This window comes from Anolis carolinensis, chromosome 2 (genome assembly GCF_035594765.1).
Source record: "Anolis carolinensis isolate JA03-04 chromosome 2, rAnoCar3.1.pri, whole genome shotgun sequence".
Classification (NCBI taxonomy): Eukaryota; Metazoa; Chordata; class Lepidosauria; order Squamata; family Dactyloidae; genus Anolis; species Anolis carolinensis.
The window spans coordinates 290,020,051-290,044,462 of NC_085842.1; the positions used below are offsets into that span (position 1 = coordinate 290,020,051).

Genomic DNA, 24,412 nt, shown 5'->3' on the forward strand with positions numbered 1-24,412 from the left:
TCTTGGATGTCATCTTGTTTAGCACAATTGAAGGTTAATTTACATAGTGATGTTTGAGTGTAACTGTTTTTAACCTTTTTTGGTGGTCTCAAACAGAAAAAAGAGATGAAGTAGTATATTATGATACTTACGAAAGTATGGAAGCCATGCTTGAAAAAGAAGATATGGCAGCATCTATACACTTGCAAAGAGAAGAGTTACAGAAATTGCAACAGAAGGTCCGGCAACTAGAAGCAAGACGTGGGCGCATTTCAGCCAAGAAGGCCTACCTCAGAAATAAAAAGGTAAAACAAGAAGTATACATTCATTCACTGACTTCTTAACAAAGAGGTCATTGTTTGGTTACAGGATCTTCACATGAATAACAAAATCCATGGATGCTGAAATCCCATTATATACAGTGGTGTAGTAAAATAGTGCCCTTTCTACTAAAAGTTAAAATCAAGGTTTACTTTCAGTTTTTAAAATATATATTATATTCAAGTTGTGTGTGTGTGTGTGGGGAGGGGGGGGGGTTGGTTGAATCAGTAGATGCAAAATCTGTGAATATGGAGGACTAGCTTTATCTGATTGGGCTATGAAGTTTAATTAATTTATTTCCTTTTTTCAAATATGATACGATATAGTTGGGGATACATTTTTAACAAGTTCCTTTCCCAAAGAAGTCCAATATAAAGGTTAAAGGGAAGTAAACATTACATTTCCAGTTAATAAGAAGCTCCTTTGTGAAGTTAAGATCTCACCTGCAGCTGAATACTTTTAGATTTAGGTTTACAGGTATATGCCCAGATCAAATTCAGCATGAACAGTATAGACATAGCACAGAAAAGAAATGGCCATATATTTATTGCCCTTCTTTTTTACCCCTGTGTTTGAAAGTGTGTAGCAATGAAGGTGGAGCGTATACTTCATCCAGGCCAGAGCGGATTAGCATGATCAAACAGATTTTTGATGCTATAATACCTGGTGGGCACATGTCCTGCTCCTATGTGCAACTACAATATTTCTGAATCATATTGTAGCCTAAGAATTTGATCATATAGTACTTGACATCTGTTTTCCTATAATTAGATATGCTTTGTATTTGCCTTGCGTGTAGTATCCAAGTAGCCCCTGAACAATCATTTATCATTCAGTTTACAATGTAACTTTCCTCTTTCTACAATATAACTAGAACAGCTACTTTTTGCTTGCTTTAAAAATTTGGATTTTGCAAACTAAGTGGTCTCTGTTACAAAGACCCATTCATCTGAATACCTACAACAGAACAAGGGGCAAAGAATGAGCCAGTACTTGAATTGTGTGATATTCTTTCCCTGCTGATGTTACTATGAAGGGATGGAAGTTACCCCTACTTAAGTTGCATACAAAATGTCATAAAGTAATATATGTAATTTGGGAAAGGACCTGACTGCAAGTGAATAGTTGCTTGTAACTTGCTATGGTAGTTTGATGCTCTTGTTACATCGCAAATAGACTACTGCAATGTGTTGTACATGGTGCTGCCTTTGAAGACTGTTAGGAAGCTTCAAGTAGCCCAACGAGCAACAGCCAAATTACTTACTGGAGCGGCGTATAGGGAGCATACAATTCCCCTGTTACGTCAGCTCCACTGGCTGCCAGTTTGCTACTGAGCACAATTCAGAGTACTGGCTTTAGCCTATAAAGCCTTAAATGGTTCTGGCCCAGCTTACCTGTCTGAACGTATGTCTTCCTATGAACCAGCTCAAGTGTTAAGATCTGCTGGGGAGACCCTTCCCTCGGTTCCCCCTCCTTTGCAGGCGCAACTGGTTATGGATCTCCTTCCCCAGTGATGTTAGATCAGTCCCCTCTACCAGTGTGTTGCATTACCTTCCTAGCACTGTCTTGAAATCAGCTTGATATGGTATCACTTTGAAAAAAAGTTTTTATTGTTATCATAGTGCTACCATCTACTGGTTACAAAGCAGCATTCTTGGTTTGTGTGGACCTAACAATTTTTATTAATGAAGCTGATAAAGAAAAAGAGAATCTGCTGCTGCAAAGAAGAGGATTCTCAGAATACAGAAGCTTTGCTTTTGGCATACGCAGACATTTCCCATAATTGTAACAATACAAATTAACACAACCGTAATAAATACAATGAAACACATTGTGGAATATATTTAGATTTACATACTTCTGGGATTAATGATAACACATATATAATGCATCCAGAATTCAACCAGTGCCTTATGCACACATTGGTATTGAATACAGTGGCTCTTCAGCTCTCCTTGTATAGTACAGCTATATCACCAGGGATGATGCATAATATGCACATCTGGGATTATTTGCACTGTTTCTATTGGTAGCCACCCCATTAATGTTTCTTATGGCATATTTTAGAAGAGGCAAGCTTTAAGAAACTGATACTTTTGGGAACCTGGTTAAAACCTCATATTATGTACACATTAGCGAGGCTTCTGTGATGCTGGAACTTACTGTTGGTGTATTGGGAGCTTCAACAACATTGGTGTCACCTGCTAGCAGGAAACATCATTTTTTCCTGCCTTCATTTGGCCCTTCATCCGAAATAGTGAAAATAGCTTTAAAATAAATTGTGTTTCCACAGGAAATCTGCATTGCAAAAAACAGTGAAAAATTCCTGCAGCACTTTCAGACTGAGGAAGAGTCGCAGCATACTGCTATGTTTGTGAGTTTGGTCTTTCTTAAAGCTAAATTGATGCTTTATTATGCCAGATGAAATTTTTTTGAAAATTAAAAATAATTCCCGAGAAGCATAATTATAGCACATTAAATGATCAATAATGGATATTTGTTTCTCATTCTCATGTTTCATTTTAAGCAAGTAACATGTATAATACTATGGTCCACATTATTTAACTCATAGTAAATATAAAACAGGAGCCCCAGTGGCGAAGTGCATTAAAGCACTGAGCTGGAGACCGAAAGGTCCCAGGTTCAAACCCCAGGAGTGGCATGAGCAGCCGCTGTTAGCTCCAGCTCCTGCCAACTTAGCAGTTTGAAAACATGCCAATGTGAGTAGATCAATAGGTACTGCTCCGGCGGGAAGGTAACGGCGCTCCATGAAGTCATGCCGGCCACAGGACCTTGGAGGTGTCTACGGACAACGCCGGCTCTTCGGCTTAGAAATGAAGATGAGCACCAACCCCCAGAGTCAGACATGACTGGACTTAACGTCAGGGGAAACCTTTACCTTTAAATATAAAACAGCTGTTTCCCGCCCTAACTGACTAGAATATACACATCAACCATAATCATTTATTGGAATAAAATGGATAAATCTAAACATGCAAGCAATAGTTGTCTTTCATTGACATAGCTGAAGAATGTTTATAGTATCTTTGAGATTAACTGGAACAAAGAAGTTTCCTTAAATTATGATTAGTTACAACTGTATTAGAGCCACTAAATCAATATTTATTTATATGTTTAATCACTATTCAAGCTTTCGTAGATGGAGTCTACTTCATCAGATGTATGGAATCAAGTGCTTATAAATATAGACAGTCATTTATGGCCATGAATTTGATGAATAAGTATAATGACTGACATGGTCTGGACTAAGATTTACGCATAAGGATATTGGATGAATGGACTCAAATATATACATGTTTTTAAATTTTGTATTATATGTTTTTATTCTGTATTGTTATTTTGATCTGTATAAACTGTTTGTTTTAGTGCACTGTTTTGGGCATTGAATTTTGCCAATTCATGTAAGCCGCCTTGAGTCCCCTTGGGTTAGAAAGGCAGGGTAAAAATGTTGTAAATAAATAAATAAGCAGGTGTTTGCAAATAATAATAGAAATGCAGTACTTGTGAATATTTGTAAAAAAAATGACAAATTTAGTTTTAACAATGGTCATAGGAGGACAAAGTTGGGAGGAAAGATATTGCCTAAAGCCCTAATGAGTAATAACCAGGTATAGTTGGTATTCATACTCACACACGCTCATTCGTGGCATAAATGCCTGCTTATAAGCATGTTATTCCATGTAACACCCCACATCTTGTATTTATTGCCTATTTCATTTTTGGTCATTTCCCCTTGCTACCAAAATATAATCTTAACCCCTTTTTAACCCATTATATGCTGCCTGTAATTCTTACTGTCTGCATCTTTGTCAGTTAGATCTTTTTATCTTGTCGTTTTTCTGTTGAGCAAGAGGTACTGCTAAATGTGCAAAAACTTTGGTTTTTGTGGACTGCAATTCTAAGAAGCCCTTTTCCAATAGCCATCTTGGTTGAGAGGTATTGGAAGTTGTTGGCAGGAATCTTATTAGGACTGTTAGGTTCTTCTTAACTAGAGCAAGTCCCACTTAAAACAGTCTTGAATAGTGAGTAAACATATAAATAAATATTGATTTAGTGGCTCTACTACAGTTGTAACTAATAATAACTTAAGCTTTATTCTGAAAACCTTTTTTCAAGTACTAGATATGGAAGCAGGCCTCCACCAGGAGCCCTTAATTCTTGCCGTTTTCTTTTGGTGTTTTGACAATTACCAATAATCTTGGCCACTTGAGATTGTAAGGGGCAAGATGCAATCCTGACTTGAGAGCCAGTGAGGTAGGGGCATTAAGTAGGGAATGAATTTTCCATCCAGATTCCTTTCTCTTAAATGGAAATTTGTATTTCCCCTTTTCATTTAATTCTCAGAAGAGGGAGCGATTGCAAGCTGAGGAAGAACGTAAAAGCTCATGGGTTAGTCAGGAACGGCAGAAAACACTGGACAGACTTCGGACATTTAAACAGGTAAGTTGGTGCTTCTAATTATGCATCTTAATTTTGCTTTCCACTAACTCCACTTTTTCGCAACCCCGAATTAGCTGTAGCACCTTATTGTCCACACACATACAGCATCTGTGTGGGATCTGTTTCAAGACCCACCACCCTTCCCCTGTGAAACTGTGAATATCTAATTCATTGATATGACAGTTATACTGCAATGGCAGATGCATGCTCTTGCTACATAACATATAGCAAGAACATGCATTGCTGAGATTAAAAAATCTCTGCTTTATATGAAAGAAAGAATGCTTCTAGCTCTCACAGAGATAAATCCAATTTTAGCTATAATTAGAGTAGAGCCATTGAAGCCAATGGAATTTGTGTTTTAATGGATACAAATTGGACTAAAATCATATTTAATCTATTGTTTCTTAAAACAAAGTCATTTTAACAATTTTATAGGGTTGAATAGGGTTGATTAACCATTTCTCCTGTTAATCTTTTAGACATGATTAATGGACCATATAGATGTATATAGTGTGTTAAGTGATGATATACATTACTTTAAATGTACAAACATAGAAAGTACAGGTTTCCTTTCCACACATCTAATAAAGTTTCATGAGAACTTATGTAATATCTTCTAATTGGGAGCATTAAAAATAGATTATTTTAAAGTTTCAGAAATATTAGTTGTATAATTGGTATGAGAAGAAATACTGTGTTGTCGAAGGCTTTCATGGCCGGGATCACAGGGTTGTTGTATGTTTTCATACTTCTGGAACATGGCCATACACCTCGGAAAACATACAACAATCCAGAAGAAATATTTCCTGTGTTGTTTAGTAGGTTTACTTCCGTCTTCTCAGACAGATTTTCTGGTATTATTAATGGGTCAATTGAAACAAAGTATTAAAAGCACATTTTTTGTCACAAAGTATTAGCTATCATATAATTTTGTACCCATTTATTCTCTTCCTAAGCGCTACCCTGGACAGGTAATACTCAAATCAACCAGGCTTCGCCTGGCCCATGCAAGAAAAAAAAGTACAGCTTGTTCAACTCCATGTGCAGATCAATCCCTGTCTTCACCAGTAACTATGCAGACTGAAAATTTGGGGGAAGAGAAACTGATCCAGCCTTTGCTAACCCAGGAGCCTAGGAGTTTAGGACAACTTGAAGATACCTTTTTACCTCCCTGTGGTCTTACCTCGGAATTTTCTCAAACGACTTCTCTTCCAATGCCCGTCAGTAATAATATTCAGCCTGATACAGTCCAGGAGGCTCCCCTTCCTCCTCCGCTCCCGCCCCCACCTCCCCCACCTTTGCCCATCAAGGAGGAATCAACTCAGTGTGCCGACAAAAGCACAAGCCCCATCAAACAGGACAGCATGGAGAAGCCATCACTACTGAACACTATTGCACCGTCAGCTCATTTCTTTGATAGCAGCCAGTTGGTCAGTGCCAAGAAAAAACTGAAGAAGACTGGTGATCTAGAAGGGATGCAGAGGAGGAGAGGTAATTTTTCATTTTTGTTGGATTACTTTGATTCTTGATATGTAAACCCCACTTGCATAGTTTCCAACATACCTCACCTCCTCTGAGGATGCCTGCCATAGATGCAGGTGAAACGTCAGGAGAAAATGCTTCTGGAACATGGCCCTACAGCCCGGAACACTCACAGCAACCCATTACATGCTTTGTTCACAGTTAAATGTAATACAGTAGTACAATTGCTCCCCCCCTCCCCCATCTTCTCTGTTGGCTTCCTGTTTCCTAAACCTTTACTACTTTGGACATATATGACAAATATCTTCCAAGATAACAGCACTAGGTTGAGCCCTCTAGCTAAATGTTGTTCGTAGATATTTCTAATGTAAAATTATTCTAGCTTCAAACTTATTTGAAGCCCTCAATCCATAGTTGTGTGTCCGGAACCAATGGATTTTTGAAAAACATTTTGTGATTATGACCCAAATGTCTTTTGTTTAATGAAGAGAAAAAGTCAAACAAAAAGTATATCTTTGGAACCCAATTAATAGCAATAAAGACCACCTTGAGAATTTTATTGTTATTAGTGTTAGTATTATTTGTTCCTTTATTATCAGTTTGTATGCCCTCATGAACAGTTTGGAAGGTGGCATAGAATTATTCAGTTCATAAATCTTGTATGAAGTGTTGGTGTTATAACCTTGCATATATATTTGCTACATTCCATGATTATCAGAAGAATAATCTATAGAAAATAATTTTGTGCCAATTTGCATAGTTAATATAGTCCCCAGAAATATTTCATTTGCTTTTAGCACTGAGCTTTTAAGAACTGGATTTCAACCCTCTTGACAGTAGAAAATAATGGGTTTGGTGATTTGTAGCTTTGAATGGAAAGTGTAAATTTGTTGAAATGTATACTAAAAGGGGCACATCCTAGCCCCACTCCTGCATGAAGAAATGACTGTGATTTAAAAGGGGTTCAGTAAGAGCCTATAATATTGTAATTTTCCTGGATTATAAAAGGAGATGGATGTGGAAAGAGTTGATTGGCTTTCTAATTTACATGTAATAACACATGCCTGCTATGAATTTTTTCATTACTGTTGTTGTTATTAAAACATTTTGGCTTCTGAATTCAAAAATATAATAAAAATAACATACCACACATAGGTCTTTCACAAATTCACTATTTTTATCAATTCAGTTGTTACTCTATTTTGATTAAGTGTGAACATGGGTGTTCCAGTGCAATTTCATTTAATGCTTTTGAAGGAATTTTATGTTTCATATCAATAAATTTAAATGCCTTTTAAGTCAATTAAAATACTTTAACCCTTTTTTTACTTTTTAGTCTTTACTTCCCAAAGAAATCTTATCTACTAGTGACATATTACACAATATAAAAGTGTCAAAGCAAGTTGGGAAAAAAACTGACATGATGAAACAAATCTGAAATCATTTTGGATTTAGAATGTAACATTCCTAAAACACCAGTATACATTTTTAAAAGGTTTTTGATTCTTAATTTTGCGGGTCAGTGTAATCAGATAATACTAAGAAGACTCTTTTATTTCTAGCATTATTGGCTTAGCATAGAAAAATTGCCCAGGTTACTTATAATTGGACAGTTTGTCAGATGTAAAGAAAATAGATGAGGGCTTAACATCCACAGAACATATGTGATGTGGGTCTTCTTCACTTGGTCTTGAATGTTGTACTCTTTGAAGTATATTGTAGAGTTGTTACCAGTATTTTCACAATTGAAAAATGAAGTTTTATAATACATTGTTTATGTCATTACATTTCCTAGAGGAAAAGTTGCCCAAAAAGTCTACGTGCTGTAAGTTCTAGTGGTATTTGATGTTGATATACTACAAATGAAGTTGTTTATATTTGATAATAATTTATAACTGATTTATTTAGTTTGTTTCAACAATGTTAATAATTTGAAAGCAAAAACAAAGAAATAGCAATAGTAATTCTAAAATGTGTTTTCTCTTTTGAGTGCATGTTCTATTAAATCCAATAACACAGAATGTGGACAGTTGTGAATTACAATATGATAAATATGGTTAATGAATGCTCTGCTTTATTGCAGTAAGTTCCCCAATGGATGAGGTATTGGCCTCCTTGAAACGAGGTAGCTTCCATTTGAGGAAAGTTGAACAGAGAAACCTCCCTCCTTTCCCGGATGAAGATGACAGCAACAACATCTTGGCACAGATACGAAAAGGTGTGAAGCTGAAGAAGGTGCAAAAGGACATTATGAGGGAGTCGTTCACAATTTTGCCTGATGATGACCCTTTGACCCGCAGCATCCACGAAGCTCTACGGAGAATTAAAGAGGCATCACCAGAGTCTGAAGATGAGGAGGAGAATCTGCCTTGCACAGACTGGGAAAATTAAGGTCAAATATTTCTACTTTGCTTATATATTTTATAGCTGTTTTAGTAATACAGTTTTGCCCTCTTCCCTGTCCTCCCTGTTAGCAACGAGAATTATGAATATGTAGCTTCGAGTCTCCATTGAAGAGAGGAAAAAGCAGAGTATAAATACTATTACTACTACTATTAATAATAGCTTAGGACCTACAACATTCATATATATTCAAAATTATAATTCTGTTGAGACAAACAACTACTGAGCAGCAACAAGGAGAAGGGGGTGTTGAACATTGGGGGAGGGTAATATTTTCTCTTCACTATGCCACTGGTTACATCTTGTTGCTTTTCTATTCCTTTCAACACCCCATCTAAAAACATAGAAATGGCCTAAAATGTGTGTGAGAGCGGGGGATGGGACCTCTAAAGTCCCATATTTCCCCACACCCAGTAAAGAGTATAAGTAATGTGATTTGTTGTGCAAGGGGAACGCATCATCAAAAAGACTGTCATTACATCTCGAAGTAATGCTTTGTAGTTAATATAATGTGTAAGTAGTATATTATTCTCAAACTCTGTCTAGAGATTGTTATTCCCCAATTCTAAAATGCCGTGTAGTTGGGTGATATTTTGGAATGTCAAAAAAATCAGCCCAAAAACCCTGGGTCAACTTATCCATGAGTCAATGTGAGTAACTTAACGTGTGTGTGTGTGTGTGTGTGTGTGTGTGCCTGTGTGTCCACGCTCTTCTCTGAGTAGAGTGGTGAAAGATGAGAACTTTCTGAGAGGAGACATGATAGCCATGTACAAATATGTGAGGGGAAGTCATAGGGAGGAGGGAGCAAGCTTGTTTTCTGCTGCCTTGGAGACTAGGACACGGAATAATGGCTTCAAACTATAGGAAAGGAGATTTCACCTGAACATCAAGAAGAACTTCTTCACTGTGAGAGCTGTTCGGCAGTGGAACTCTCTCCCCTGGACTGTGGTGGAGGCTCCTTCTTTGGAGGCTTTTAAGCAGAGCCTGGATGGCCATCTATCGGGGGTGATTTGAATGCAATTTCCTGCTTTTTTGCAGGGGGTTGGACTGGATGGCCCATGAAGTCTTTTCCAACACTACTATTCTAACTTATTCCATACCGAGAGAACCTAAAAAAAGGATAGACCCCTTGTGCTCTCCTCTGCTGCGTGCAACTTCTAACATTTCTGAAAGCCTGGGTGGGGAAATGGTAGCAGCTGGTTCCTAGAGCAGCATTGATGTTTTCCCTTTTTGATTATGTGTTTTAGCAATGTTGTAACCTACCCCAAGCTGTGAGAAGAGGCGGGTAAGAAATAATAAGAATAACAATTATTAATATCTGTGGAATGACCCGCAACATCAATGAGTCCCATTAAAATAGATAATTTTTTGCCCCCAAAATTGCCTTTGACTTAGAAATGAACATACAGATGAGTATGTACAATATGTTATTTTGTGCATGTGTGATTCTTCACAAACATCCTAGGCAATTTTTAATGTTCAACATATTCTGGACTATATACTTGTACAGCTCTTTTCCGTTTATGATATGTGTCCTTAGTTGCCAATGCATTTTGAATACACTGGGAGCTGTTCTGGAAAGTGAAATATTTGCCAGTAGATCTCAATAGTTTGTTTCAGCAAAACAAAAACAAAAAACAAAACAAGAGAGAGAGAGAGAGAGAGAGAGAGAAATATCATGCTCATATAGAGATTGAGTCACAGTCAAACATTGCATGAAAGTTTTAATCTGATCTCTGGGACTACAGGTTTAAACATATGTTTCATTAATAGAATGTAAGATTTCTTCTCAACATGGTTGTTATCAATTTGACAGAGATGGCCCCACTGAATTTGTCATGGACAGAACGCCACAAGATATAGCAAAGTTTATTGGAGTAACAGAACCAAAAATGCCCGTAAAAGACAAGGGCTAGGCAAACATTGGCCTTAAAAGTAAAAAGACACAAGAAAAACGTTCAAAAGATAAACCGGATTAAACCGGAGTTTAATCCGGGTTAAACCAAAAAAGCTTACTTCAGCCTGGGACTTAAACAAACAAAGCTGGTGAACAAAAGGTTCAAAGAAATGCAAATAATTGGCAGCAGATACTTCTCTGCTGCCAAAAGCTATGTTTGAGTAACTAAGAGGTTACTCCTCCACGCAGCAAGCAATTTCCAGATACAAACGCAGCAGACAAGGGCAGAAGCAGTCAGCGAAGTTCCAATCCGGTCCGAAGGTCGTAAGGCAGGTATAGACGTTTGTAGTTCACCAGTTCCAACGATAATCACAGGAAGGAGAGTCCGAGGCCGTAGTCAGTCAGTCAGTCAGTCAGTCCAGAGTAAACAGATGGCGTTCGTCAAGAAGACGACGGAGGTCCAAGCTATTAAGATTAAGCACAGGTTGCACAACAAAAGCCCACACAATTCCTCCCGCCGTCTATGCCCAGTGTCCTTGGTAACTTACGTAGTCAGCAAACGAATCACACCCGTCTTCAGGAACTTCCCACACAGAGCCCAAGCGTTTGTCCAGATTACCTTGCCCAACGCAATTAGCCATTGCTTCCAAACCCCTTTTTATGCCAGTTTACAGCTCCTCATCGCTATCAGCTGTTCCCCTAATTCCGGGCGTCTCCTCATCACTTTCCTCATCAGAACTGAAACACCTTTGACTACGCCCCACAGCATCCCCAGCTGTGGATCCCGTTCCATCCCTCCAGCTTGTCCACGGGTCTAATCCTGAAGGTCCCCAATCGCCTTCCATACTATCATTGCCAGTGGCACCCAAATCCTCCCTCACACGAGTCCATTCCATGTCATCCTCCTCTGAGCTAACCATCTCTTCCTCCATTCTCTCAGTAAAACCCTCAAAGGAGTCCTCGTCAGATGGTTCTGCAAATAAGTCCCGCAGCCGCTTCCTTTCTCGCTTCTCGAGAGTATCTGACTCCCGAGGAGTCTTACGACCACGTCTCCCAGTATCGGAGCCATAAGGCTCAACCATAACAGAATTAATATATGAATTGGCATGCCAGTAACTAATTGCAGATAAATTTAATCAGAAGGAAGGTCACTTCCCAAGGCAACTTTTTCAGTAAAGAGAAAATCAATTTTATGTTGTAGCTATTCAGAGGGTGAAATTACTGATTTACTGTGTAAGTCAACCTGATGTGAAAAAAGTAGAAAATCCAGAAATGAAAGATAGACGTACAATTCTTGTTAAAAGATTTTATTGCGCTGTGTATGAAGCTGCTTTATGTTGACTTAAATAACTTCTCCACCTTCCCTAGGATTGTGTACTTTGATCATCCTGAGCCCTTCAGGGTCAGAAGTTGTGAGCCTTACTTAGTGGATACCAATTAAACAGATGTGATAGGGAACCTACATGCAAAACAGGTCTTCTGCCATTGATCTGTGTCCCCTCCAAATGCAAAATATTGACATTCTTACAACGATGTTCTCCTGTTGGAAGCAGAGGAGGAAGAGGGATCCTTAGGATGCATAAAGCCAAGCATTTGACTGGGAATGTCAAAAGCTTATCATGCTGAGGTCATCTAAAAAGAGCCTAAGCTGTTGTCTTTCACTTCTGCTCATTTTCTTTGTTTCATAACTAGGCCATAGCTGTCATACAACACTGGTCTGCAGGGTTGACCCAGGGTTTTACAGAGCCCTAGGCAGTGGGACATAATGGGTCTACTTTTGTAAATGGGCCTTGCGTTGTGGGTCTTTGGTGTGGACAGCAAACGGTGAGGGCCTCAGGAAGCACCTCAGAAAGACAGCTCACTCAGGACAGCTTCAGTGCATTTCTTTAATGTCCCTACCATACTCTCTTATCTAACCCCCAATTTTCCATTTTTTCACTCCAAATGTTTTGATCTGTGATGAATGGGGAGAGCAGCAAACAAGTGTTCAGTTCAACAGTGCCTGGAACTCAGGCATTTGCCGGGATCCCAGACCATGTGTTATAGTTGCCTAGTGTGCTCCTCAAGGCAAGAATTTGTTTTGTTTTGTTCAAAGAGTTCAGTTGATCCAGTCCAGGCCATATGTCTAGCAAAATTTCTATGGGTTGGCATTTTTAGGATGGCTGCAATTGGCTTTATCCCAAGAATGTCAAACCAATGAGGCAGGAGTCCGTATTCCTTCCAATTAAGACTATTCCCCCACCTGCCCCACCGTTTTCTCCGCCAGTTGAATTACAGTAGAGTCTCACTTATCCAACACTCGCTTATCCAACGTTCTGGATTATCCAACGCATTTTTATAGTCAATGTTTTCAATACATCGTAATATTTTGGTGCTAAATTCGTAAATACAGTAATTACTACATAGCATTACTGTGTATTGAACTACTTTTTCTGCCAAATTTGTTGTATAACATGATGTTTTGGTGCTTAATTTGTAAAATCATAACCTAATTTGATGTTTAATAGGCTTTTCCTTAATCTCTCCTTATTATCCAACATATTTGCTTATCCAACGTTCTGCCAGCCCGTTTACGTTGGATAAGCGAGGCTCTACTGTATTTGGCGAAAGGGTCTGTGACCCCTGGCATTTCCCTGAGTCTGCCATGTATTGATGCTAAGCCTGATAGCCTGTTGAACTGCTCTGCTTGGTCACTATTCTGATGTTTGTTACTCTACACTCCTGTCTAATATTTTTATTGGTTTATTTTCTCTTTATGTGCAATATATAATTTATTTCATAATTCAAACAAAAACCCAGGAAGTACTTGGCATGCTAGAAATATGTATTGTGGGGTGAGTGGGAGGTGAGAACAGTATTATAAACAGTGTTGGAAATAGTATACTGTGTGTGTGAACTAACACGTGGCTACAGCATTTTAAAAAAAGCATATCTTAATATATTAGTTGTGGTTTACACTTCTTACCAATAAATCCTTCTATCTGGTATGAATAATTAGTGGAATTTAGGTGTGATCACATATTTTGAGTTGTGCCATAAATTCCTAAACCATCACCTCAGGGAATCAATGCCCACGTAAACTGATGGAGGTTTGGAACAATCTTATTTCACTTGAATATTAAAAACCTTGGTTTTAAAAACCTTTATGGAACTTGTGTCATTCATTATATGCCATGTTCACTAGTAAAAGCTAGCTTTTTATTAAGACCAGAAATGCTCAGACTATATTCACCAGTGGAGAAAATTATTCTCAGTTGTGTCATCTTATTTTTCTTGATTGGTAGCTCCATGCTGATCTGTTTCTTATATAAAGCAGCATGAAATGAATGTGGCATTGGCACAGATTCAGAGATGCATGTAGCAGCAACTGTAGGAAATCTAAAGGTTTTAGAACAGATATGCTTAACAGATTTCAATTCAGAAAGGTAGAACTTTGAGTTAAATAGCAATTTTGCAGTTTGTTCTTGAACTGGGTTGCTGTGAGCTTTTCAGGCTTTATGGCTATGTTCCAGAAGCATTCTCACCTGACATTTCGTCCGCATTTATGGCAGGCATCCTCAGAAGTTGTGAGGTCTGTTGGAAACTAGTGAAGTGGTGTTTATATATCTGTGGAATGTCCAGGGATGAAGAAAGAACTCTTGTCTGTTTGAGGCAAGTGTGAATGTTGCATTTAGCCAGCTTTATTAGCATTAAATAGCCCTGCAGCTTCAAAGCCTGGCAGCTTCCTGCCTGGGGGCATCCTTTGTTGGGAGGCTTGGCTGGCCCTGATTGTTTCTTGTCTGGAATACCCCTTGAACTGTTCTTGAACTTTTTTTTATTTTATTTCTGAAACAGATCGAAGGATTCCACACAACAGATCTAAGGATTCCACAGTGATTATCCTTTCACCACTGAACATTCAAAGTCAACAGTTTGATTACCATCTTCAGCGCAAGGAAAAGCTTTCTCTGATTGAGCATTTTGATATTTCCATTTAGAGCCGGGGTTACCTTTAAAAATCATGATAGAAGTTTCTGGTTGGACCAAAACTCACCTTCTTTAGGTAGGCTTTTTGCTTAACTATGAGGAGACTACACCTTTCCAGATATTTTCTGATTCTTCACTCACTTTTTACATTTGTGTGAAATAACAATTCAACAGGAATGGCAGCAAAGCTTTGACCTAATGTAAGTTACCAGGAAATTATGCCTTTGATTCACTGAAGATTTTGCCACTGAAAACTCAACATGCAACTTTGACATCCGCTAATTTATGCAACAACAGAAATTCACCCAAAGCACTTCACTTCTTACCATATTTTCCATACAGGAGATGGTTTTCAGAGAGAAAACGTTGATTAATTATTCATAGTAGAAAATACAAATTAATTTGAAAATGAGAACAAATTGCTGTACGAAGTAATGGAAAGTACCCTAAGAAACACATAAGAATGTATTTGTTTACAGCTGAGAACATTTAAACCGGTATATAACAGAACCTTTTAGAAGGCCATGTATACTGTGTACATCTTATATTTTTGAATTAGATTTCTCCGTGCTCTTATTAATAGTAACATTTTAATTGCAGGGCTGTGTTATAAAAAAGTTACATAAATTTTTATTTATAGAAGCAATATTTTGTAATGAGAATACTTAAAATTATTTTGTCTATTAGTTTAACTGTTCTTTGATTGCTCTAAGAAATCTTTATTTAAGAAGGATGAAAAACTGACATAAAATTTTGCTTTTATGTTGAACATTAATTATATTTCATTATTCTTGTTCATTGTTAGATGTATTTCAATTACGTAACACCCTGCTTATTGGAAAATACGCTTCTTGTTAACTCTGGTTGTCCAATGGTCTAATGGAAGCATTGCCTTCAGTGCAGTGAATTATCTAAAGCAACGTAATCCCCAAACAGCATGACTAATAGCTGCAGGCAGCTCGTTTTATAATACCAAAATACTGAACAGTATTTCTACATCCGGACGAATGTTGCCGTTATTAAAACTCCTGATGAAAAACTACTTGTAGAAGAATCTTGAGGTTTTTAATGTATACGTTGCTTGGGAATCAATTATTCATTATGTAAGAAACCAATCCATTTTTCAACAATTTGTCATACTCATTCCTTGTTAAGTGTAGCTTCCATGAACTATGTATTTTCAAAGGAACATGTAAACTCACTTATCTTTCAGAACAAGAGGTTAAATTTCTTGTTCTTTTCCCTTTTAAAAATAGTTGAAGTACTGAGAATACTGACAGATACATTGCATACCTTAGTCCTCTTGAACCCTTGGGTCTGCAACAGAGACCACTTTAACCAATAATAGTAGCACTACCCAGTATTTTTATGGATCACCTGTCATGCTGCTGGCAGGTGTACTTTTTCACATGCTTGCTTATTGCCTTATATTGTCTGAAATTTCTAAAGGAAAGCTTGAGAACAGCATGCATTCAGTTAATATAGGAGAACTTTTCTGCAGGGAGAAAAAAGTATATCAGTTGCATCATGCATTGAACATTAATTTCCCAAAGAACAGATGTCATAGGTTTATTTCCAACTTACTGCATATTAACCCAGATTGCATTATAGTATGTGATTCTAATCTCATACAATGCAGGGTTTGGTGGCAATAATTAAATAGCTGCAAATTTATCTTTTAACCTTTTGCATAAAATGTATTGTATGTAGTCGGTGTGCCTTTGCCGTTTAGTCACCCTACACTCCCTACATTTCCACTATATGATATACTGTGTTTGAACTCTCAGCCATGGCACAAAACATGGACTTCTAAAAGTTGAGATGGCGTGTGGATCATGTAAAACTTTGCACAATCATAGCAGAAGCTTCAAGAAGCACGTGTCAGTGGCCAGGCCTTTTAAGATATTAACAATAGGAGGAGACAAAAACTTGATTTTTTTATATAAAAAAGAAGCAGTACTCCTTGCCTTTGCACTGTTTTGCATCCACAAATTTTGAATTCGTGTGAGAAGTTTATGAAGCTTTCAAGATGATTGTACTGTGTTCAGGCTTGATATATCTGAGATGTTTGCCTTGAAAACTGCATGTTTTTTTTTAAAATAACTGTTTGACAGTTGAATTTGTGCAAGAACATGAAACTGGCTTGGATCTGTAAAAATGGCTTATTCATAGGAACATATTTTTATATATTGGCTGCTGTACAATAGTTGATTTCATATTCAGAGTTTTCGTTGCAGTTGTATATTCTTTCATGATCCATTAGGAAGACGAGATTAACCTGGCTCTCGGTTAACACTGAAGGTTTTACACAAATCTGTCAGATCTTAAGACCATGTCTTTGTCTCCATCTGCAACTTACTTACTAAATTTGCAAGCTTTAGAATAATAGTAATTCCTATTTTTTTTATTTCACACCAATGCATCTGAAAGCTCCCAGTAGGTTACAGTCTGTGAATCTGCATTTCCCAGAACAAGTTTGGAAAATATGTAAGCGGTTAAGAAGAAAACTTGGCTCAATGTTTGAATTGATTGAAGTTCAAATCTGCAGCTGATAAATGTGCATGAAAAATGCATTTCAGTATTTGTATGGAACAGGTTATCCTACAGTACTGTGATCATATGTTATATTGGTTACTCACTGTTTGTAATCACCTTCTGTTCCACATTATAGTCTGTATCTCAAATTGGTTGAATATAGTCTAGATCTAGCTGGATATTCCTGGAGTTGGTTATGGACTTTCTCAAGGAACAATAAATGCCAGGTAATAAGTGGTGTAGTGTAAGAATTGTGTAATATGGGGACCAAGGCACGGAGACGTCTATTTCCATGAAAAAATGTTTATTATGTTGAAGGGGAACAGCATTGTTTGTTGAAGTGGTTTCATCTTCTGCTGAATAATCCCATGAGTCTTTAATTTTAGTTGCTTGGCTTATTTGTATAAGTAACTTCAATATTATTTAACATAGCTAGGTTTGCTTCTTAATTCAACTGTTTATTCAGAGCTATTCAAAACAGCTTATATAATTAAAAAGAGAGAGGTAACCACAAAAATGTAACAGCATGAAAATCATGTCTTGCAGGGCTAGAGGGAGTGAATCACCTTAAAGAGCTTTGCTCTTGAGCTTTGTCTTACGTTGACACTTGCCTCGAGTCCCACTGAGTTTTTAATACAGTCCTGTGAAAAGAAGAAACACACGAATAGTCAGCTTTTTATTGTTTATTTGCACTGATTTTAAAGAGTGAATTGTAAATTAAAGCTATTTGGATTTATGAGCACATTTTATTCTTACTGTAATGTGTTTGTAGTTCAGTTACCTGTGTTAGTCATAATGCTCTCAGAAGCATGAAGCAAGATAGATCTAATGTTGGTAACTTGTCAAGCAAATAGGCTTACGGGAAAGACTTGCAAGGAGAGACATTTTTTTGCAAATGTTAGAAGCACCTTATTGAGAGCTTGTGAGATGTATTCAAATGCTGCTAAAGTCAGTTGACAATAGCTTGGTATCAGTATTGACCCCTGTCCAGTAGAAAATAGTTTTGGGAAAGCACAGCGACAGGAAATATCGGAATTTAATGTGTTGTCCTGTTTCCTTGACAACTTCAAATATGCAGGAGGCAGCTGGGTACTTTTTTTGCTGCTCTCACAATTCCATGGGTTGGGCTTTATTAGTAAGTCTTCTTTAGTCAAAAAATGCATTATTTTATTAATGTGTTAACGGGTAAATGCCACACTAGATTACTTTATTTTATGAAAACATTGAAGTTAAAAATTTGCAACAGAACTAGGTATTTTGCTACATAAAACCTTACCAAATTAATATTTGGAGTATGGTGGTCATTACACCAATATTTTTTGGAAAGCTGTTTTCTAATGTTCTGCGCAACCCTGTTTTAAAAATAATCCACATGGAAACTCTTGGCTTTGAATTTTAAGGTGGGCAACATATAAACAAACCCCCCTTTATGCCTGGCACATAAAGGCCTTAATAGGTCTACAAATTCTCCAAGTCCTGCATTTCAGAAATGTATTTATTCACTGCTTCCAGTGTTTGCATTGTCTCTGATGTTGAACATGATTGAGGGCCTGTTTCAGGAAATACTTTGCCCTAGTTTTGTACCCAGGGTGAAATGAGTGGACTACAGACTGAAATGACCTCTCCCCAACATGGAGAGCCTTCTCTGAGCTGATTCTGTCTTGCCAATCACATACTGAAATAATTGTGAGATTAGTACAAAACATACCCAAGCTACAAATATAGTCAATAGGGGCAATTGTGTGGTTCTGGCTGGCAGTAGATTTTACAGAATTTCACTTAGGACAGTGTTGGTTGGGGTGTTCTGGGAGCTGTGGCAAACAAAAATTAACTTTCCCAGAGGGATCATGTTCTCTGTCAATTTATGGTCATTTTAATACTGTATTTCTTCCATTCTAAGAGGAACTTTGCCTCCTTAAACATCTCTAAAAATGTAGTGTGCGTGAGGGTGCATCTTAGAATTGCAGGTGCTTTATGTATTTTTGTTGTTGGTGGTGGGTACTGAAATTAGCGTATGTCTTACAATCTATGGAGTCTTACAGTTGAAGAAACACAGTACTATAGGAACAAGCTGGGCAAGGATCAAACTTCCGTGCTCTCTTCTTGCATTGTTTTATCCCAGCCAGAATGAACTGGTTAGTTTAAAATAGGTTTGCTGGAAAAACCTAAATTAAACTATTGTTTATGGTGCTTGCATATTTATGATGAGTTCATAATTTCTTGATTGAACATTTATCTCTCAGATGGACTAAGCTCTTGCCTTTCATCAGGAAGAACTTCCTCACTGTGAGAGCTGTTAGACAGTGAAACTCTCTGCCCCGGGCTGTGGTGGAGGCTCCTTCTTTGGAGGCTTTTAAGCAGAGGCTGGATGGCCATATGTCGCAGGTGCTTTGAATGCGGTTTCCTGCTTCTTGGCAGGGGGTTGGACTGGATGGCCCATGAGGTCTCTTCCAACTCTACTATTCTATGATTCTATGATTCACCGCTTTGTTCAGAGAAAGAGATGGTTTATTTTCTGATAAGATTTACAGCTCAGTACTCACATTGGCCCATGGATAAATCAGCCCAGGTTTTTGGAGTTGGGTTTTTTAACTAAAATTTCTAGACTTATACATGAGTATCTAGGGTATTTCTCAGAATGGCTTTTAAAAGAAAGACCAGGTTGCATCATGATCTTGGAGGCAGCCTTTGCGTAGACTTGGAAGAGAGATATTCCTATGAATATCCATCATCTGCTGTTTATTTGTAAATATCCCTTGCCATGTAGATGCAAAAAAGATCACATTCACTTTTGCTCCTGCAACTTAGAGCAAGGAAGTCAATCCTCACTGGCTCTTAGAAACAGTGATTGGCTACCATATCCAACCAAAGTTTCTGAATCCTTTTTTAGCAAGACTGACTTACAGTGATGGAAGGCGTGAGGTATGCATTAGTCTGATCTCATCTTGGGTATAACTGGAGGTGTAGCATTGCCTGAATGTATCCTGTGTGAATAACTTGGTGATTTCAGAGAATATATGCAGTACTGGGCTGAACTGCCATGGGCCCTAGTGAACAATTAGATCTGTCCATTTGGTGCCTCTGTTCTCTGAATCTCCTATAACTGTTTGGGACAGCTCACCCCAGAAAATGGACAGAGTAATACAGAACATCTACACTGAATGACCTTTTTGAGTCTATAAGCTTGTGGTTTTTACAAAGTAATCACCGCAAGAATCTTCACTGAAGGCTTTAAATGTTTGAGTGTTTCACTTTTAAAATGGTAATAAAATGTGCAATTTCAGGATTTGTAATTGAAGTTATGTGTTTACTGGGGTTTACCACTTGCTTATAATGTCATCTGCATCCCATGTGGTTTTAATTGCTATGGTCTGGTTCCCTGGTATTTTTGATTATAAGGAATGGTACAAATTTAGATGCAAGCTTTCTTTCCCATCCCATTCCACTATTCCCTTTCATTTTTGTCAAAGTGTACATACAGTACGCATCTTTCACTTTCAGTGCTGGTTCAGACTGAAGGGAAACACTGTCTTGTACTGTCCTGCTTGGGCTATTCCACTTAATGCAAGTAAGAAATAAGTTCTTCCTACAAGTTGTAAACTCAATGGGATTAGGGAAGGCGCAAATCTTGACACCTTTATCTCAGACATCATAGCTTGTAGCTAGTTTTTAAAAATATGTAGAAGAGCATAAAAATGTGTCACCTGCTACATGCAGTACAAAGTGGTACTATTCAGTAATGACTATCACATATTATGTCTATGCACTTGAAGTAGGTAAAGCAAGATATGTGATGTTGAGAGACATAGTAGATACCTAGTGTGTTGTTTTGTTTTTAAAATGAACACAGACACAAGGCTTCCCAAATAAGTTTAGGACTGCTCTATATGTTTGGTAATCTTCTTCCAACCCAACTCAATTTTCCTGATTAATATTATCTGAAACTTGACTTCCTTGCAGGAGAACCTAGAACTACCCAATGTGGAAAGCAGCAGATTCAAAAGAGAAAGTATTACAATGGGGAAATGATGTATGTGGAATGGGTTAAACAAGGTCATTCTGCCTCACTGTCTGCTTTTGCCTTTTTAAAAAAGGCAGAAGATCCACTGAAAGACCCCCCAGTATCATGTTTTTACATTCATGTTGCTACAGCCTACATAACACTTACCCTATTTTATGAGCTGCCAAGAGTGGAGCTGTGTTAGTATGAATGCAGAAAACTACTGATTATGTTGCATGGGTAAACCTTGTTAAATATAAATGGAACGTTTCATTTTGAAAGCTAAAAATATATATCAAAAACCTGATTCACCATTCACTTAGGTGCAAAGAGTAGAGTATAAAGCAGCACACTGTGCTATGTTTCTTTAACACAGTTGTATTTAATGGACATTGTAAATGGACATTGCATTTCTAAAATACTCCTGCAACTTGCAATACCTTTATAATGCTCAATGTTCTTAAGTATTCAGCAAGACGCATAAACTAAATGAGCATTAGCAATATTTTGCATTTTTACCTGTTTGCCTTTTTGCTCCTCCCTCTCTCTAGTGCAGTCTTTCTGGAAATTTATTGTATTGCTTCATACTTCAGAATATTTTTAAACTACCATGACTTCAGAATTCAAACCTGTACCCAAAGTCCTGAATGACTTGTCTCTTGTACATGCAGTGTAACAACATACTTTAAACGTTTTTGGTGCTTAAAATGTTCCTTTGTTTTCTTTAATAATAAAGGATATTTATTTGAACAAAGATTATTTCATCATTTCTTTGAAATTATTGCCAGTGTGGTGTAAATGTTTGAGCATTAGACTATGGCTCTGGAAACCAAGGCTCGAATCCCTGTCCAGCCATTAAACAAAACCCGGGGGAGATTGGGCAAGTCACTTTCTCTGTGCCTTAGATGAAGATTAAAGGCAAAGCCTACCAAGAAAACCTGATGATAGGTTCACCTTAGGATTGTCATAGGTAAGAAATGGCTCGAGGGCATACAATAATTAAAGGGCTTTTGTCTGCTCAGTTCTTGTGTGCTAGGTTAGTTCAAAAGCTTAAATACCAGATTTCTGGACTGGAACTCTCAGTCATATTCTGCATAAGAAGTCCCTGCTCACTTACAGAATTTTGAACACGATGATGGTTTCACTGAGTCCAGTTAGTGCTCCTTATCATTTCAGTTCCCTGTGCAAGATTGAACCCTGCTTGCCTTGTCCACAAAAATCTGCTATTAATATGCAAATATGCCTACAATAGCACATTTGCATTCAGTTGAAATTTCAAGAGCTACTCTTGGAAGATAGCAGTGAGCCAGAGTTGAACTTAAGTAGGCTGCTTCAGGCAGTGCCTTTAGAAGAACAAGTAAAGCTGTGCATGGATGTGCCTGTGCCTTCAAGTTGCCTGTTGACTTATAGTAACCGTATAAGTTTCATAGTAAAGTTACTTGTTTTTCAGCTCCCCCCCCCCCCCCAAAAAAAACAGGGTTGAAGAAGAAAAAATTCAGCAAAACAGAGTTTGGCTATGACAATTTTAATGTGAAATCATTTTGTTCTCAGCAGATCTTTGCACAGCAACAGGACACCAATATTGTTTCTTGGCATTTTTATAGTTTGATTATTTTTATGATTTATTGACTCACCCACCTTGCAGACCTTATTCTGTGTACCTGTCTCAGTAGGGAGAATTATAGGGTGCAGAGGTCTTCTCTTCTCCCCTAACTCAATTCGCCTATTCCACTAGCAGCTACTGGCAAAAGGAAGTCCATCAATCACCAACCAGATATCTCCCTAGAAATAGCTGATCAGTTTGGGGGTGGGGGGGAATCAACGCTGAGAAAAAGTGAAATGTCTTAAAATAAGTAGAATTTGCATAGTGATCACACACAGATTTGTTTTGTTTTCTTTTGACACCTACCTCTTCAGTCCATTCCTCCTCTGGTCAATTTCTTATGTTGTTTTAGTTCTTCGAGATGCTGGGGCTTTCTCTGGTGGAAAACAAAAATGTCATGACTCCATTCCTTATTGGAGAAAATACTACCCTTTATGCAAAATCCAAGAGTTCTTTCCCTTTATAGCAGCAGGCCAGAAAATCAATGGCAATCAATTGGATTCCACCTATACTGATATTCTCTTCCTGATTTGGCTCATATGTAATGGGTTAAAAATAAGTATACATTACTGCATTGAATTGGAGAAGCTTGGAGAAGTTAATTTCTTGGATTACTAGGTTTCATAGTACTGTACAGTGCCATCTTCATGTGCAAAGTTTTAGCATGTGGAGTAACTTCTTTGCCACCAGTGGCATGGCTGTGTGCTCTCCTGTTCCTGACAGCAGTGCAGTTTGCTTCTATGGAATAATTATATCTTCACAAGGAATTCTGGTAAAGAGCAAGAAGAGGCCTCTAACTATCAAGTCCCAGAGAAGAATGGCACTCTTAACACATCGGGAAGAATAATGGAAGAGTAATTCTTAACTTGTCCAGAGATTGATGGAGGATTACATCTCAAGTAGTCCATGAAGGCTTGAAGGGGGTTGGACTGGATGGCCCGTGAAGTCTCTTCCAACTCTATGATTCTAAGTCATGATATGAGCATTTACAGTTAAAATAGGTAGAAAGGAAGAAATATACAGATGGCCATACAGATGGATGGTCAGATCTTGACTCTATAAATAACTTCTTTGTGGGAGATAAGGTGATAAAGAGAAGGGTTATCTTTCTTTTTATCGCCAACTCTCTGTCTGTCCCTATCATTTGTGGTGGCACTGTCATGACAACAGCAGAGGCGTCCGTGCACAGGAGGCGTGTGTGGCACATGCCATTGCCTAGTGATGCTTTCACCCTGGCAATAGATTCTACAATTGGCAAAAACTAATGCAGTTAGTGAAGTATAACCACCGTAAGGATGAGAACTGCAGTCAGAGACTAGAATGGATCTGATCTGGAGGAGGATGCATGTGACATGGCAGCAAGCCTGAGCACCAGCAAGGCCAACCCTCTGTGCATTAGGGTCCCCAACATCAAATCCGACCTGCAGAAGTGAATTGTGGCTCAACACCTCCACAAATGCTGTCCAGCTGGAGGCCAAGCACAGGTCTGTCTATCTTGAAAAGACAAAACTCTAATGCCTGGGGGTTACTTTTCCCATTCTCCTTTCTTGTAGCTGATTTGGGGGATTGTGGTAGTTGAAATCCTGAAATGTAACTACCCCAGGTTTTGCATTACATTTACTTATGTAGCACTTCTATCTGAATCTAAAGACCCTTTCAAATCTAAAGACCCGTGTAAATAAATATTTGATGCAATTAGGGTTTTCCATTTTGAGGACATGTTTTTACTAAAATCTTGTGGGCCATGATAATAAAAGATTTA

General features: G+C 37.9%; 1 protein-coding gene across 1 annotated transcript in view; it reads left to right on the top strand.

Annotated features, from left to right (window-relative positions):
- The window catches only part of jmy (junction mediating and regulatory protein, p53 cofactor), a 48,516-nt gene extending 26,715 nt beyond the window's left edge, over positions 1-21,801 (top strand). The window contains exons 7-12 of the mRNA XM_062972356.1: positions 97-284; positions 2,594-2,674; positions 4,666-4,761; positions 5,721-6,255; positions 8,330-8,638; positions 14,381-21,801. Of these exons, the coding sequence (XP_062828426.1) occupies positions 97-284; positions 2,594-2,674; positions 4,666-4,761; positions 5,721-6,255; positions 8,330-8,637 (1,208 nt within the window). The 3' untranslated portion in view covers position 8,638; positions 14,381-21,801. The remainder of the gene's footprint in view (positions 1-96; positions 285-2,593; positions 2,675-4,665; positions 4,762-5,720; positions 6,256-8,329; positions 8,639-14,380) is intronic.
- Positions 21,802-24,412: the final 2,611 nt, after the last annotated feature.